At 30.3% G+C, this 16,903-nt stretch overlaps 1 protein-coding gene and 1 non-coding gene across 2 annotated transcripts; one reads left to right on the top strand and one right to left on the bottom strand.

Annotated features, from left to right (window-relative positions):
* Window positions 1-6,429: 6,429 nt before the first annotated feature.
* On the bottom strand, window positions 6,430-10,007 carry LOC116020740. The gene is made up of 5 exons (XM_031261243.1): window positions 9,795-10,007; window positions 9,269-9,383; window positions 8,495-8,594; window positions 7,900-7,995; window positions 6,430-6,793 (listed from the first exon to the last, which is right to left on the bottom strand). The coding sequence occupies exons 1-5, from the start codon at window positions 9,841-9,843 to the stop codon at window positions 6,659-6,661; spliced, it is 495 nt and encodes a 164-aa protein (XP_031117103.1). The 5' UTR covers window positions 9,844-10,007; the 3' UTR covers window positions 6,430-6,658.
* A 98-nt stretch (window positions 10,008-10,105) lies between these two features.
* On the top strand, window positions 10,106-10,179 carry TRNAI-AAU. The gene has a single exon. It is a non-coding gene; the product is annotated as a tRNA-Ile (tRNA).
* The last annotated feature ends 6,724 nt before the right edge of the window (window positions 10,180-16,903 follow it).

The following is a 16,903-nucleotide window of genomic DNA, read 5'->3' as shown; positions in this document are numbered from 1 at the left end:
TAGAGAAAAAATTGTAATTCCCTCATTTTGTTATTTTTTTAAGTACCTACTGACTCTATTACAATGTAGTATCTTTTTTTTTTTAAAATTACAATGTAGTATTTGTTCATAAACTAATTTCTCAACCTACTGAAGCACAAAGAGTCAGCACTGTCCCCATTGAGGCTCGAACCACCCTCTTCAATGTGGGGTGCAACCGGATGCCACTAAACCACAAAGTCATTGACAATTCTCTCATTTTGTTAAATTGCAGTTCATGGGTACCTCCTATGAATTGCAATTCTATAGGTGTGGAAAGTGTGGGAAATGAAAAAAAATGATGCAATGACACTACTACCCTTGATTATTATTATTATACAATGACATTTTAATCTTTATATTACTTCCCCCTTTCTATTTCCCGTAAATGCGTAATTCTAGTACTAAAACTTTCTCAATCTACTACTGAAACACAAATAGTCAATATTGACCGCCTCCACTGAAGCTTGAACTCACCCTCTTCCATATGGGAATACAACCGAGTGACACTGGACCACAAAGTCTTAGCTAAAAGTTGTAGTTATTTCTATTGATATTTTGTTATTCTTAAATCATGAATTATTTAATTATTTTTGTGTATTTTAAAGATTACAAGTAAAATTAATCTTTTTGTTTTTCAAAAAGAGAAGATAAGAAAAGAAAATACTTTGACAAAAATGGCAATTTTAATTGGTTTATGACATTTGAGAAAATGGAAAGGAAGTGGCGTTGATCCGGGCACGAAATCAGTTCTAAAAACAAAACATTAAAACTAGAAAGCAGGCGTTGATTGTTTCGTAGGTGGTGCGAAAATGCCAAAATTGACCAATTGGTTTGATAATACATTAATGCACCTGTTTTCTTATGTTTTTATCCAAAACTTCTGTGATTAGTTTTCTTTTGTTGACTTCCAAATGACCAAGTTCATATTGTGAGCAGAATAATTGCTGAACCCGCTAAAATGTTATTAAGATTGAGAGATTTCAATTCGCATGTACAGTTTAGTTGGTCACAGTGATAAAGTTTGTAAAGAAAATTCAGAATCCAGTTTCACCAACGACGATATTAAACTGAGTTACTGTATTATGATTTCCATGATCTTGTGATATATCAAACACGTACTTATTTTACAATATATTACAAAATTTACAATATCGATCTTATGATATTAATATATTTCGCGGTAATATATATATATATATATATATATATATATATATATATATATATATATATAAAAGAAAATAATTAGCAAATTACAGCTGCACCTAATCACATGCATATTTTGGGGTGCATCGTAATCGCACGATTATTAATAATCAAAATTGTAATAATTGCTCAATAAGTGGTCCATGAGGAGAATGTTAATTAGATTGACTAATCATTCTCATCTCAAATTATTTTCACATAATTTTTGTTATGATTTTATGAAAACAACATGCCTTCAAGTTTGAAACATATAAAATTAAAAAAAAATTATTATATCTTTATATAAAAACGTCGTATATGTAAATTCAAATTGTATCCATAATTTTTTATCCCATTCTTAGTGTTAATAGATATGTATATTGTTCTTAAAATGTTATACATTATATTTTGTATCCATAATTTTTATCCCATTTTTAATGTTAATAGATATGTACATTGTTCTTAAAATGTTATACATTATATATATAGAGAGAGGGTTAAAACTTAAAAGCATTATAAAAATGAGATTCGAAGATGAATGAGCACCACAAAACCAGCGGTTACCCAATCTTCTTCACATACACACATCATTTTCATGAATTATTAATAGGGCAATTCAATTATATGTGGAATTCATGATGTTCTATGTCCCACTTTACAAATATATATAGGATTCTTTACCTTCATTTTTTTAAATGTAAAATAAAAGTACAATAATGTCTCAAAAAGTACAATTTTTTTTTAAATAACACTTTATATAGAAACTCCATAAATTAGGCATAAGTAGAATCAAAATCATAAAAGCTCATTTGATTACAATGTTTGAATCAAATTTCTCTTTAATCATATCTTAACCTGAATGATCAATTCTATAAAATTTATAATACAAAATATATCATATATGTCTCCTTCATAATATTTTAAGTTCGAATATTATAAATAGAGTAATATATATTGAAAAATGTTTCAAAATAATATTCGATCTAAACTCTTATTGTAGCAAATTTTAAAAACAATTATATAATCTGCAAAAGAAAAGCACCAACATTAGATACATGCAAAGATACATATATTTCAGACAAAGATTGTTCAATTTTAAGGAAACAATTGCATGTCATTATTGTTTGTAAGGACACATATACAGAGACTCAATCAAAGTAAAATAATACATTGTGCATTGGAGACCCAAACTCAACAAATTAATCAGATGTAATAAAGATTTCTTGTGCGCAAAGTGCACAATGTACATGAAGGAGTGAAAACTGATGATTAATTAGGTAACTCGCGATTTATCTCATTCAGCGTCCTTGAACAGAAGTTCTGAAAGCTTAAAATTAGTCTATAAAAAAGTATATTGTGAATGGAATAATGAGTAATCTAACATTGTAAAACACAATACTGTTGCAATACTAGTCAAAGTGAAGTGCATTATAGAAAGGTGACCACTCAAAACCAAAGTCACAGTGTTCATATATATCTCCAACAGAATATTCAACAAAAAAGATGGAAATTAATAAAGTGAACAAAAACAAAAAGACAGAAAAATAAATTCCAAATTGTGGAGCAACACCCCTGTTGACTTCTTGCAACTGCTGTAAGATGCCCCTCTATGCCCAAGGGTTGACTTTCTCATAATAAAGTTGAACAATCTACCTAGGACAGGCCACCGTTGATATGCCCAATTATATATAGTGAAAAATGCATTTTTAGTCGTTCATGAATTATTTTTGCAAGGTGTTTTAATTCCTAATGGTTTATTGTTACAATATATTTCAAAACTCTTCAAAAAAATTGCAATTTCAATTGTTAGATGAACAAAAATATTAAACTATATTAAAGTTTTACTTAGATATGAGTATTTTAAAAGTTTATTATCTTTATTATCTATTATTTTTTTCAATTTTTGTATTTTATATACAAAATACAGAGTAAAGAATTGAGAACCTTCTCTAAATTTTTGTATCTTTAATTGTGGTACATCATCCCTAACTTTCCTACACGAATCCATTAAAATCAAGTTTTTTTTATTTACAAACGAAATATCAAAATTAAACAAATTATAACTAAAGAATAAACATTAAAAACTACTGAAATCCCCATGTACTAAATAAAATTAGTACAAAGAATTAATGCCCCCACACTAGGGTTCAAACCTGAGAGCTCTCATTTGTGAAGCCACAGCTATGCCACTCAACCACAAGACCTTTGGCAATTTTAATAGAGTTTAATAGTTTTATTGTTCTAAAGATTAAAATAGTAATTTTTTAAATGTATATTGCATCGACAAATAATTACGGACTAAAACAACTAACAAAGAACAATTGAAATACTAAAAATACACTTTTCCCGTATATAATTACTAAATACTACCAAACAATAGGTCTTGGTTTCTAATCTCACTCATTAGCATTATTTAAACATTTTAGTTGAAGTGGCGAATACTTTTGATATGGTTTGAATAACATGCGTTAGTATTGTCATGAAAATATTTTTATACATTTTAACTGGTCAATAAGATATTGTGAAGAGTGTGACGAGAATAAATACAACAAATAATGAGTAATTGGGAAATAAATTTAAATTGTTTTATTCTTTTTCTAAAGGATCAGGGAGTGGTTGGGTGTGGGGTGTGGTTTTACAGAAGAACAAAAAAGACAAGTGATATGGCATAAGGTTATGGTGACATTATTCACAAAGATAAAGCAGTTGTGTCTTTAAGTCATAAGCATGGGGCTTTTATTGCTTGTCTTCTTTCCCAGTTTTCAAATGGAAGTCATTTTCTTTAGCTTTATTAGGTGAAATCCTTGCCCCAATGTTTTCATGTCACAACTTTAAACCCTAGCTAATTTTCATATGGAACTCCTTTTTCCTCTTCCTAAGTGCTCATGTCACAACATTACGCACCAAAATATTAAAATTTAAAAAAAAAAGGAAAAAAAAAAAAGGAGAAGAAGATAAGGACATGGGTGAATGAAGGAAGAGATGAGAGTTCGTTGAAGAAAACAACTGGTGTAGGACCTCACCTTCTTTAAAAGCGCTATCAAAATATCAATCTAAGTTGCTCGAAAAATACTCCCGGAAAATATTATTCCCGTTATGTGTTGTGATTTTGTTAAGACAAGAAAAAACACACCCTCACTTCTTTAAGTGGTTGACCCACATTACGCTACTGGGAAATTATTGTGTGGACCGTGGTCCACGTAGTGCTATATGAACCATTAAAAATTACATTTTTAATATACTAAAAGTATATTTTTTTAGTACTGAATGTACTATACATTATACAAAATAATATATTTTTAGTGTTTAAATAATGTATTTTTCGTAAATATAATATACATTTTTAATATACTAAAAGTACATTATTTGTATACTAAATGTACATTATTAAAGTATGATCCACGCAATAATGATTTTACATTAATAGTATTACTCACTTTGTTTCATAAGGCAAAGCCACGTGTGGGGTGTGATCAAAACTGGCAAGGAACTTGGTGCATTTGAGTTCACTTTGGAAAAGAGGGTAAAGTTAAGTAGCCATCTTTTTCTTTAATTACTTTCTTGATAAAGAAGAAGAGGAAATCCATTTAAGCCAAAACCAAAAACAAAATAAGGGTGAAGCTCTACTGCAATCATAGTCGTCGAGAATCTTCTAAAGAAACTAAATATTAAAAATTTTGAGTCAAAAGAATGGTATGAACAAATGGATAGGGAATCATTACAACCATAGAGTAAATAAAGGAAGTTCAATGCCCACAACACACAAAAAAAGATTGACAAAATCATCCTCATTGAGAATCTTCTATGAATTTGAGGGTCAAAGTGATGCAAAAGTAAAAGAGGAATTAAAGGCTTAAATAAAGGCATAAAGCCCCCTTTATTGCTTTTGTATATCTAGAGTTTAGATTAACAGTTTAAAATAAAATTTCTATCATGCTAATTGCTAAGCACATTATTATAATTTAATAATACGATTTTGAGTGTTTATAACTCTCATTCCTTTGTGTAACTTGCTTGTTTCAAGCCGACATGTCTAATAAATAGAAATAAAGAAATAGTGTGATTGAATTTGATATTTTACGTGAAATTTGAGTTTGCAGTAAGCAAAGATCTAGCCTCTGTGTTCAACTGAGTTACAATGATTTACATCCTCTCAGATGGTCTATCGAGCCAAGGCGTGAGTAGCCCTTGAGGTTGGAGATTCAATCTTTTGGGAAGAGAGAGGGGAAACTATTGTAATATATGTGTGTGTGTGATATTATTATGTGAAATGGTTTGTTCTCCAAGCTGGCCTCCCTTTTATGGTGTGAATGTGGGACTGGTATGATAAATAAATAGTATTAATGTCTAGTTGCTAGCCACCCAAAATAAGGTTGTCTTAATTGCTTTGGGTCAAATCTTCTTTCTTTGGTTGGCTAAATTTGTAGGATTAGTTAGATCTGAAGATACAACTCCACCATATATGAAATAAAAAACTATGTTAGAAGCCCTTATAAAAGTCACTATATTTTGCCACTCCATGATGTAAAAATGGGGTGGATTTTGTAAGGGAGAGAAGCATTTTACTAAAAGAAATGAGATCAATTGCAAAGACTTAAACAAGTAAATGTTGCTCAAATTTGAATAAATAAATACTTAGATTCAAGTCAGCAATGTATAACCTCCATATTGAGTTGGTTAAACTTGCCGGGCTAGATAGATCCAACAGCATAACTCCAACATATATAAAACAAATCAAATCAAATGCAAGAGTTTAAACACATCAAAGTTGTTCAAGTTTGACTTAGTATATAGCATTCTTGTTTTAGATTGGCAAAACTTATCAAGCTAGCTAGTTCAATCCAAGGGTATAACTACAACATATATAAATCAAATCAAATCAAAAGCATGAGCTTAAACACATAAATTTGACTCAATAGATACATACTTAGATTCAAGTTGATATTGTATAACCTTCTTATTTTGTGGTGGCTAAACTTGTCAAGCTAATTTGATCCAAGGGCAAAACTCCAACATATATAAAACAAAATCAAATCAAATGCATGAGCCTAAAGACATAAATGGTGTTCAAATTTGACTTAATAAATACTTAGATTCAATTTGATTAACAATTACTATTGAGATCTACTGTGAGAAACTAGTTAAACAAAATCCAACTATTTCAACACTCATTTGCACTTATATACAGATTTCAAGTCAAATAGAGGTTTGAACTCAACTTGGTTACACTTCTAAGCCAAATTTTATTATGTGAATTTTACTAGTGAGCAAGCGGCATGTTGCAGAAATCATAGTTGAAATTTTGCCTGCACAAATGCAAATTGTTTGGTAGCAGCTTTTATGAATATATGATGAAAGTCTTTTGCTGAATACATGGGTGCTATGGGATACAATAGTTTAGAAGGAATAAGAACAAACCAGGATTTTCCAACTGCAAATCGAATTTTGTAAATTAAATGGAAGCTTCTAGTTCATCTGGGTTAACTGCAATACCATTCGGAGCATCTTTAGTATTAAGTTGAGAGGACATACTGTCTATAGCAGTGTTCAGTTGTTCTATCTTTGCCGACAATATTTTCCGTGTCCTCTGCTCACAGCAAGACAGAATATACATGTTAGAATGAAACTAAACCACATCAAAATTAACAAGAATCAAACCTCAGATTGACAATTGACACTAATAACTTTTCCCCGAAACTCATACAGTCATTACTGACTGAAACCAGGCAAATGAATGCACTTTATATACAAATGATTGTGGGAGCACCTTCCCAAATTGGTTCGAAATTTCTAAAGACACTGTTGGATAATTTTGTTACAGTTCCATCTAATGGTCCAGGCTAAGTGTGTAATTTCAACAAAAATAAGCGGAAGTACAAGAAATTATGAAGAGTGTAACTTGGTCCGATCATAAATAACCTTATGAAATTTCCTGGGATTTGGATCTCATCTACTTAATTTTACCTATAAATGAGATGCAAAGCAATCCCTCCGCCAACATTACTTACTAACCACTTCTATGTTACCAGTAGTGTAACCAATCTCCACTACTCCAGTACTAAAGTCATGTCATAATGCCCCTACATACCCTGTTGAATACTATATGCCATGTAATCCACTAACACAAACAGTATTCTATACAAAGGTCACATAATGGTGTGGTGATAAAGATCCCAAATCACATCTAATTGATGAAGCAAAGGATACTGAATGCCGATTATGGTATTATGGTAAATGCTACTGGGGTTCAACGTGTAGATACACCTGGGTTCAAATCCCATCCCCCATCAAGCCTCAGACATACCAAAAAATTGTGGTCAATGCTCCATAGACAAGGGTTGGTAAAAGATGTAAATATTCCCTGTTGCCTTAGTGTTATACTTTATAGGACTAAATTACTAATATAATATTGGGCATGTTTGGTTAATAGCGGATCCGCCAATTTTTGGCGGATCCGCTAACTTTGGTGTTTTGACCTTGGTCAAAACGCCATTATTTGTGTACAGGAATAATTTTACTTGGGATTTGAAGAACCAATAACTGGAAGCAGATTAATTAAGATATAATGGAAAACACAAAATCAACACAAATACTGCCTTTTTTAGGTGACAGATGACTGCAACAAGTGGCAACTCAACATCAAGATGCTTTACATATGAATAGGTATCTAAGGAGCAAGTGCATAGTTATTACCTCCAGAGCTTTCTCCTCATCATATATAAACTTTGGCAGCTTTCTCATCAAATCTTTTTTGTCAGGAATTTCAGCTCCTGCTAGCACCTTGCTTATCTGCAAGGATATATGGCATCAATATGTGACATAATTTATCAAATTGCTGACATGGAAAAAAAAAAAAACCTACACAATATCAATAAACCTCCAGAATATATTGACTATGGAAGCAGGTCTAATGCATATTAAAATAATTAAAATAACATGAGCACATTAACTACTCCATACTTAAAAGTAAGACGTAACATCTCTTGAAAAAAAAAGGCAAGTATTACACATATTTTATGATGCTAGCACATTGACACAAATGACAAATCTGCAGAAGTATTGAAGATTGTCAGTTGAACCCCTGAGGGTAATTCATGCTAAATTAAGATTTCAAGCATAACCCTAGGACCTAAATGATCATGATTAATTGGATTCTTTTACTTCTCTTTAGCAAGATGTACTTTGACATTCCTTAAATGGGATGCACTCAATAATAGTTCAGATTTTGGGGGATCTATGAGAAAACCTAATCCATTCAAAACAAGCAGAATAAATACTTATCATCTACCTGTGGTGCATATATGCAACCTAGTGCTCCAGCTATAATCCCACCAAGCACAAAACCACCTACGAAACTGGCTGCACCATTTGATCTTCCTCCATCAACACTGCTCCACGTTTAAAAGCAGGTTAACAGAAAGAAGGAGAAAAACATGGAAATGAAGCAGCTTGCTACAAACCAAATAGTGCCAAGAAAAGAAAATGGAAAGAAAAAAAAATTAACATCTAAGAACAGAAAGTTTCCTTTGTTACATATAAATGTCTTGGACAAGCATAAATTTTTATTGTTTTCTACCTCTTCAATATAGCAGTTCTTAAAAGCTCAAAAAGGGGGTCCTAATATTATACAGAAATAACATTTCAATGATACACCACCAGTCGCTAAACACAACACATCATGAGAAAAAAAAATCATATTCAGCCCAGTTCTGTACCAGGAAATTTTTGCTGTTTTTTAGTATCAATAATATGTGCGCAGATTCAAAGCTTAATGTTCTTCCTCTGTCAGGCATTTAAAATTACTATGGCATGAAAAAATGCGATTGCCTAATAGTGTCTATCAAAGAGTACCTCAGGCATTTCCAACTTATGCACTCCATACCAATGCTGGGAACAATAGTTATAGTTTCAATAACATATCTTGCAATTGGGTAATTGATATCCTTCTTCATGCACAAATCTAACAGATAATCTTCCCCAAGCAAAACCATGTTACTTAAATTTCGAAAAATATAGTCAAGCAAGGGCACAAAGCATAATGCATTGCAACTTCTAGTTATACCTAGCTTTCACCGCAAGAGATCTAAACTTCAAAGGTTTTGCCCTCTGCTGGGAGGTCGGAATGAAAACCACTCTACTGGAACTAAGGCATTGTTCCGCTTGCATCAACCGAGTACCTAGCATCACATCATAAAAACTGATAAACGATCCTGATGTTAAGCAGTAGTATTCTGTGTATTGTTTTAGTTTATTTCAGTTATATTTATGCTCTGATTGAATACTTCCTCAGGATTAACACAACCTTCTAAAAGTATTTCACAAAAAAAAAAAAAAAAAAAAAAAAAAAAAATCATGCTGAAACCTTTGATTCACGAGAAATGCGATAGTTAAACTCAAATTATTAAGGAAACTACACTTGAATACTTGATCAACATGTTCTGCAATTTTTGTTTCAAACAATATCAACAAAACAGAAAGTTTCATCCACAAACATTGACGCATATCAGATTGCAATTAAATAAATAATCCAGAGTTCACTATAGAAAATGAAGAAGCATAAATTACAAAGTGGTGACAGCAAACATTACCATATAAGAACTGGTTTTGAGGAGCTCGGAGTGAGATCGACGAATTCATGGCTTTGGACAGAACAGAAAGTAAAGACAGACAATAGGGAATTGCAGAAAGACTTTGAAATTTGTAGTGTAATAGTATAGTATTGTTGCTGGTCAGTAATGCATCGTCGATGCAACTTAGGAAGTAGGAGGAAGACGACGAATGGATCAGGCGGAAATGGAGAGGCGGAAACCAAAATTTGTCAGACTGCTATTGTTGGGCCCTTAAAAGCCCAACACTATATTTCTGTTTATGAAAGAAATTGTTCAGACTAAAAATCAATGGCCTATTAGCTCAGTTGGTTAGAGCGTCGTGCTAATAACGCGAAGGTCGCAGGTTCGAGACCTGCATGGGCCAATTTTTCTAACACCCCGAGCCAGACGCGAGACGCGGAATTTACCTCTCTACCCCTGGTACCAGCCAATTTATACTTTAAAAAGTACAGTATTATTTACCTATTCTAAACCATAGTAAAACTCAATTTACCTCATTCAAGCGCTTATTTCTTAGATTTTCTTTTTTAAACGTAGTTTTAAAACTTATANCCCTGGTACCAGCCAATTTATACTTTAAAAAGTACAGTATTATTTACCTATTCTAAACCATAGTAAAACTCAATTTACCTCATTCAAGCGCTTATTTCTTAGATTTTCTTTTTTAAACGTAGTTTTAAAACTTATATATTTTTAATTCCATTTTATATCTTGTATTGATCAATACTAATTCATTGTCTTTAACCATTTCAAGTTAGTTTCACATTGGAATTTTTATATATATATAGAGTATCTATCATTTATGAAATTTGCCTATTTTGTTGGTCAAATTAATTCATTTTTGTTCACTTATTTTCTTTGAAAATTTTAAATTTAATACAATTTTCCATCACAATATAGTTATTGTGGTAATGAAGGTTTTCTTAGATTTTCTTTTTTAAACGTAGTTTTAAAACTTATATATTTTTAATTCCATTTTATATCTTGTATTGATCAATACTAATTCATTGTCTTTAACCATTTCAAGTTAGTTTCACATTGGAATTTTTATATATATATAGAGTATCTATCATTTATGAAATTTGCCTATTTTGTTGGTCAAATTAATTCATTTTTGTTCACTTATTTTCTTTGAAAATTTTAAATTTAATACAATTTTCCATCACAATATAGTTATTGTGGTAATGAAGGTTTTCTTTGATACACTAGGTTTTCTAACTTACGTCAAAATAATATTTAGTGTTTGGTTCATGTGTTTACACACTAGGAATAAGAATCAAAATCATAGTAATGTTTGATTGACAACTTTTTAAAACACAATTTTGGGATTTGATTATTCCTCCAATTAAAAACGTCATTCCCTATTAAAAAAAAAAAAAAAAAAAAACATTCCCTAATATCATTCCATCTTATTGGTAATTTAATTTTTAAATTTGAATTAGTACTTTGATTTTTTTTTTTTATGTTCATATTGGTGCTTTGGATGTCATTGTATTAGGATCGATTGCCTTACTTTTTGTTTTTGTATTTTTAAAACATTTATTTCCATTATATGGTTATACATAACCAAATATCAATATTATTAATTATTCTAATTCCACCCTACTACCAAACATACAAAATACTTTACCAAAACTCATTAGTCATTATCATCACTAAGTATTTGATTCTCATTCTGATTCTAATTCCTATGTGCGAACCAAATATACCCTAAGTTCCCATAACATTTTGCCCAAGAGCTGCTGAAGAAGATCAATCGTGTGTCGCCCCGTCAATTCTTAAGTTCCCACCCCTTACTTGTTGTGCACAACTCCATAAAGAATCTTTATCACCTCCGATCAATCAAAGCTCTCTCAATAAATCTCACATTCCTAAAATGATGGGTTAGGCCAAAAGACAGAATTTAGGCTTATAAAGGTTTTCTCCCCCATAGCAACGTAACTTGGACAACTATTAGAAAGCGAGTTTGATTAGGAAAGACATCAAATATGTTGGGCTGCTGGACCAAAGGCTTGGCAACCATAATTAATAAAACAATATGTGGCCATGTGTTTAGAGACAATGAAATGTTTTGATTTTGATTTTGTTTTTGTTTTCGTTTTTCTTTTATATGAAAAAATCACATTCAGCCTAGTGTGTTGTGTAATTAGACATGATCATTTTTGGATAGTATCCGTAAACACACACAAAATTAGGCATGAAAATAATGAGTTTGCATTTAATCTTTTCAAATAATGAGTTTGCATTTAATCTTAACATATTTTGAATTATTAATGGGTTAGTTAACCTGTTAAAACTCATATAGATCAACCCCACTTAACCCATTAAGAACCTATTAATATTAGCATTACTTATAATTTTTAGATATTGTTTATCATTTTATGAATATTATGGTATGTTATATTATAAATTGAATATCTTTGTTACTTTGTTGGATTTGATTGTAGATTAAAAAAAATTGTTTCTAAAGTTTTATTTTTCTAAAAATATAATATTAACAAACATGTTACCATGTTATATCATGTCGGATCGTGTGGACTTGAAATATATTAACTAAATAAACATGTATATATATTATGTTTATGGGATAATTGTGTCAAATGTACGAATATTGGGTCCAACCTGAAGTGTTATCACTAATGCAACGGTAATAAAAACGATAAGGAACTTTCAATGCATTAAAATGAACATTAAATATATTAAAAATGAACACTTATCAGTGATCTATCTTATAATATGGAGCATGGTACATAATATAATGAGCTACGAGTTAACCCAGACCATTAATACATGCAAATTATTTTGAGAACCCAAATACACCCTGTAAGGTGGATTCGGACATATCTAAAAATATTTTAAATATAAGGTCTAAAAATCACTCAAAATTAAATTTGCGTTAATTTTATTTTGTTAGTCTATCTAAAAAAAATAAGTCTTAGGGGATACCATCATATTTTGGTAGAGACTCCCTTAAGACGTGTATTATAATTATATAATACACACATTTGAAATTTAAAAATTTATTTATTCCCTTTCTGTTTCATCTATTTATAATTCATATAATATTTTATTATCTCAGTTCTTGTTCTGTGGGATGTTAACTAATAACTATAATGGGATGGAAAGCAGTTTCATTTATTTATAATTCATATTTTATTATCTCAGTTTTTATTCTGTGGGATGTTAATTATAGTGGGATGGAAAGCATGGAAGGTGACAAGAGAAAAGGTATTTTTATTTCTATATTTTTATATAATGGTGCGTACATAATAAAATTTATTTATGTGTAATATTTCACAAATTATAAATCAAAATCAATTATTTTTTGAATGACGAGAGAAATCTCATAACCCTTTCGTGTGTAGATAAATCTCAAATTGTGACTTAGCCAGCAAAGGACCACAAGGAAGCAAATTAGCCTATGTTACTCGATTTCATAGCTGACCGATTCAAATCAAGGAGATAATGATTCAAATTCGTGACCTAATTACAAATGTGTACCCAAAAGTCAATTATTTTAAGTACATAGTATAGAGGTAGGTTTTATATTATTTAAAGGAAGATAGAATTGGGCAAAACATAAATTATGAATCCACCCACCGTCAGCAACCAGCTAATATGTATGACATATAAACATTAAAAACGCGTTGTCCTTCTCAAGAAATTAGCATATAAACATTAACAACATTGCGTATGAACACACATGAACCATTTGACTATGATAACTTCCAGTTTTCTACTCTTCTTTTGACAAATTTATATTTATTGCTTAGAAAAAAAGTTACAAATTAAGTTTTATTTTTTCAATAAAATCAATACACATAACATAAGTTTTACTGTAATGCATTTATTATTTTCCTTTAACTATTGAATTATTGTTTATAGCTACAATATAATACATTTAAATCTCAAAAAATTCTACATATTTGTGAATACATATGTGAAAATATATGATACCGATCAACATTGGTACGAGAGAAAACATGTTCAATAAAAACAAAAGCATACATGATTGTATCAAGTACTATAGAGATAAATACATCCATAGTACTCGACACAACTCCAAAAGTTTTTTTTTTTTTTTTATTGTACTCGTTGTAAGATGTATTGATGTCAATTGATATATACTTTAAAATGTTTAAAAAATAGAAAAATGATATTGTGGCATGTTACTCATTCATATTTCATTGTTAATGCTTTGTTTTGTGACCTTCATATCTAAAAAAAAAATAATACCCAATCCAAGTTATATATTTATTTATGTTTGTGTTTTTAGTGCTAACTTTTTTTTACATTTTATTTTTAAAGTTGTACTATTCCGTCTATACATAATTGGTATAATTTTGAGTCGATGAAATATTTAAATTAGAAGAGTACTGCACAACTAGGAGTAGTTTAAACTCCATTACAAACTTGATGAGTCATTGTGAGAGTGGATAAATAGTGGTGGTCAAAATCTTCTACTCTAGATGAATTTAGAATCACTTAGGGACTTGGGATGTGATAAAAAAAAAAAAATTAAAAAGCTTTTGAAAATAATGAGGGCGGGTCATGGATTCATGAAAAGCTTGGATGGTTGGGCCTACCTTGGGAAATTCTTTGATTTTATTGATGTCAAATCAATTTATAAACATGATGACCTACTGTTCCATATAATTGTTATACTTGTAAGATTTGTATTTAATTATAAAAAAAAAAAAAAAAAAAAAAACTAACCAGAGGAGATTACTATTGAATAAGATGCCAAATACATTTTGGGGAGAAGACGCTCAAACTGACATATCAGACTAAAAGTCAAATATTTTTAATTTGGCAAAACATGAAAAAATTAGTTCGCTAATAGAAACTAGATGTTTAACACATTCTTTAAATGCAAGACTTACATAAGATGCGACATGATCATTCTTTGCTAGTGCATGACGAACCACACTCCGATAACCCATTTCTACCCTCGAGTCGCTAAGCTTCTTCTCCTTGATGTCACAAAACCGCCCGTGTTATTGAAATGTAAAAATCCAAATAAGGCCTAATTGTTATACCACTTGCCAAGATTCATATTGTATTGTGAATCCTGATTCAAAAATTATGTGTTTGCGAAATTGCGGTTAACACATTTTGTACCTTCAGTTAACCATTTCTATACTATAAAACAAATTGAAGACGCATAGCATGGTAATTACCGACATATAACATGATAATTACAAACACATCAATCGTTAACTGCAAACACATAAGATGTTGGTTAACATGTTATGTGTCTGTAGTTAACATATTTTGTATGTAGTAAACAACTTATGCTTTAGTTATTATCATGTTATGTTTCTGTAGTTACTATATGCAGTGTTGTAAAATTTATCTAGATGCTAGGCGGCGATTTTTAGTAAGTCACTCGACTATAGACCTAACTGTAGACACAAAATGTGTCAATTAAGGGGATCAGCCGCCGCATCGACCATGCAGACGTAACTCGAAACCTGGCCTGGAGAACTCCATCCTGCTGCTTGCGTGGCCTGGAGAGCTCCATCCGGCTTTTGCATGAAGATTATATATATTTTTTAAGTTTTGTACGTACTATTCATTAATATTGTAGTACAATGTGAAATGTTAGATGGCGATGTTGCCTTGAACAATTTAAGAAGAGTTTGTGCTTATCTTTTTTCTGTTTTTTCCTCCATAAATTTCACTTTCAAGTATTTTATGTTTGAGACGCAATTATATTTGACCGCATATTTACTGATAAATTTCCATATGTTAACATAATTTTATAACTCTTTATATTTATTAACCCCATTATTATTATTCAAATAATTTTTTGTATTTGTATACAAATTTGTACATAATTTTGTTTTTGTATTTTTCATTATTTAATATAAAAAATATTTTTGAAAAGCTGTTCATATAAGCTTTTCTATAAAATAGGAAAAAGTTAAACCAGATACGCATATTAGCATATATACTCAAAAAAGTCATTTAAAAATTTGGTTACCAAATACACTTAACTTTTTTGTCCTAAAACCATTCAAAAATTAAAATTTAAAACCATTTATTGACTTTATTCATATCATACACAACATTATTGTATACCATATAAGTATTATTTTTGCCAAAATTTCTCTCATAAGTATTTTCTTTCAATACCATCTTATAAGTTATAACATATTTAGATCGTGGAATAAATCAATCAATTCAAGAATAATAAAAATAAAGTTGAGAAGAGCTTATACGGGAAAGAGATAAAAAAAAAAAAAAAGAACAGACAATAAATATAAATTAAAAAAGAATATTACTCACATGCATGATCTTACTAATACATTTAACTGCCATTCAATCATGATTTCCCCAATCCCCTAGCATTATATATTATTATATTTGTTTCAATAATTTAAATTATCATCCATTTATAAACATACTTGGCATCCATCAATTTACTTGATTTTTTTTATTAAATTGACCCATAAAGATAAAGTGACATCAGATATTCTACAATAAGTAACGTATCACATTCTTTTGACAAGCCAATGAGGAGCTTTGTCCCGTCCATATATTACTTTTAGACGTTTAATTATAATTGTTGTACGAACAGGGACAACGAGTTCTCTGACAGGCTAATGAGGAGCTTTGCCAAATATCGAGAGAAGATACGAAGGGGACAGTGATGATCCGTAGAACCTTCGGTGCCAGCTAGGCTTATCTCGTCTTTTTCGGAGTCGCATCTCTCCATTATATTCCCACCAAAAAATTATAATTGTTGTATAATTTAGTCTTTAGCTACCTTCTTAAGTCTTAACAATATATTAAATTAAAATTCTAAATTTTTAATAAAATCTTTACATCAAAAATTAAAAGTGTCATTTTTTAATATTTTAATAACTAAAATACTTTTTTTCCCCATGTGAAACAGTTCCATAGATGATAGAACACTAAATAAGTCAACCATTCCCCTAATGAATCATTGACCCAAAACGTTTTCCCTTCCTTATTATATCTGACAAATTTACGCATTCATCGCCTCCTGATTTACTTAATTTCATTTCGATGTCAACCATAATGAATATTGACTAATTTGCCCCTTATCCGTCCTTCACGCC

This window comes from Ipomoea triloba, chromosome 5 (genome assembly GCF_003576645.1).
Source record: "Ipomoea triloba cultivar NCNSP0323 chromosome 5, ASM357664v1".
NCBI lineage: Eukaryota > Viridiplantae > Streptophyta > Magnoliopsida > Solanales > Convolvulaceae > Ipomoea > Ipomoea triloba.
The sequence above is the reverse complement of the archived record's forward strand: the minus strand, read 5'-3'. Positions and strand labels throughout refer to the sequence as shown.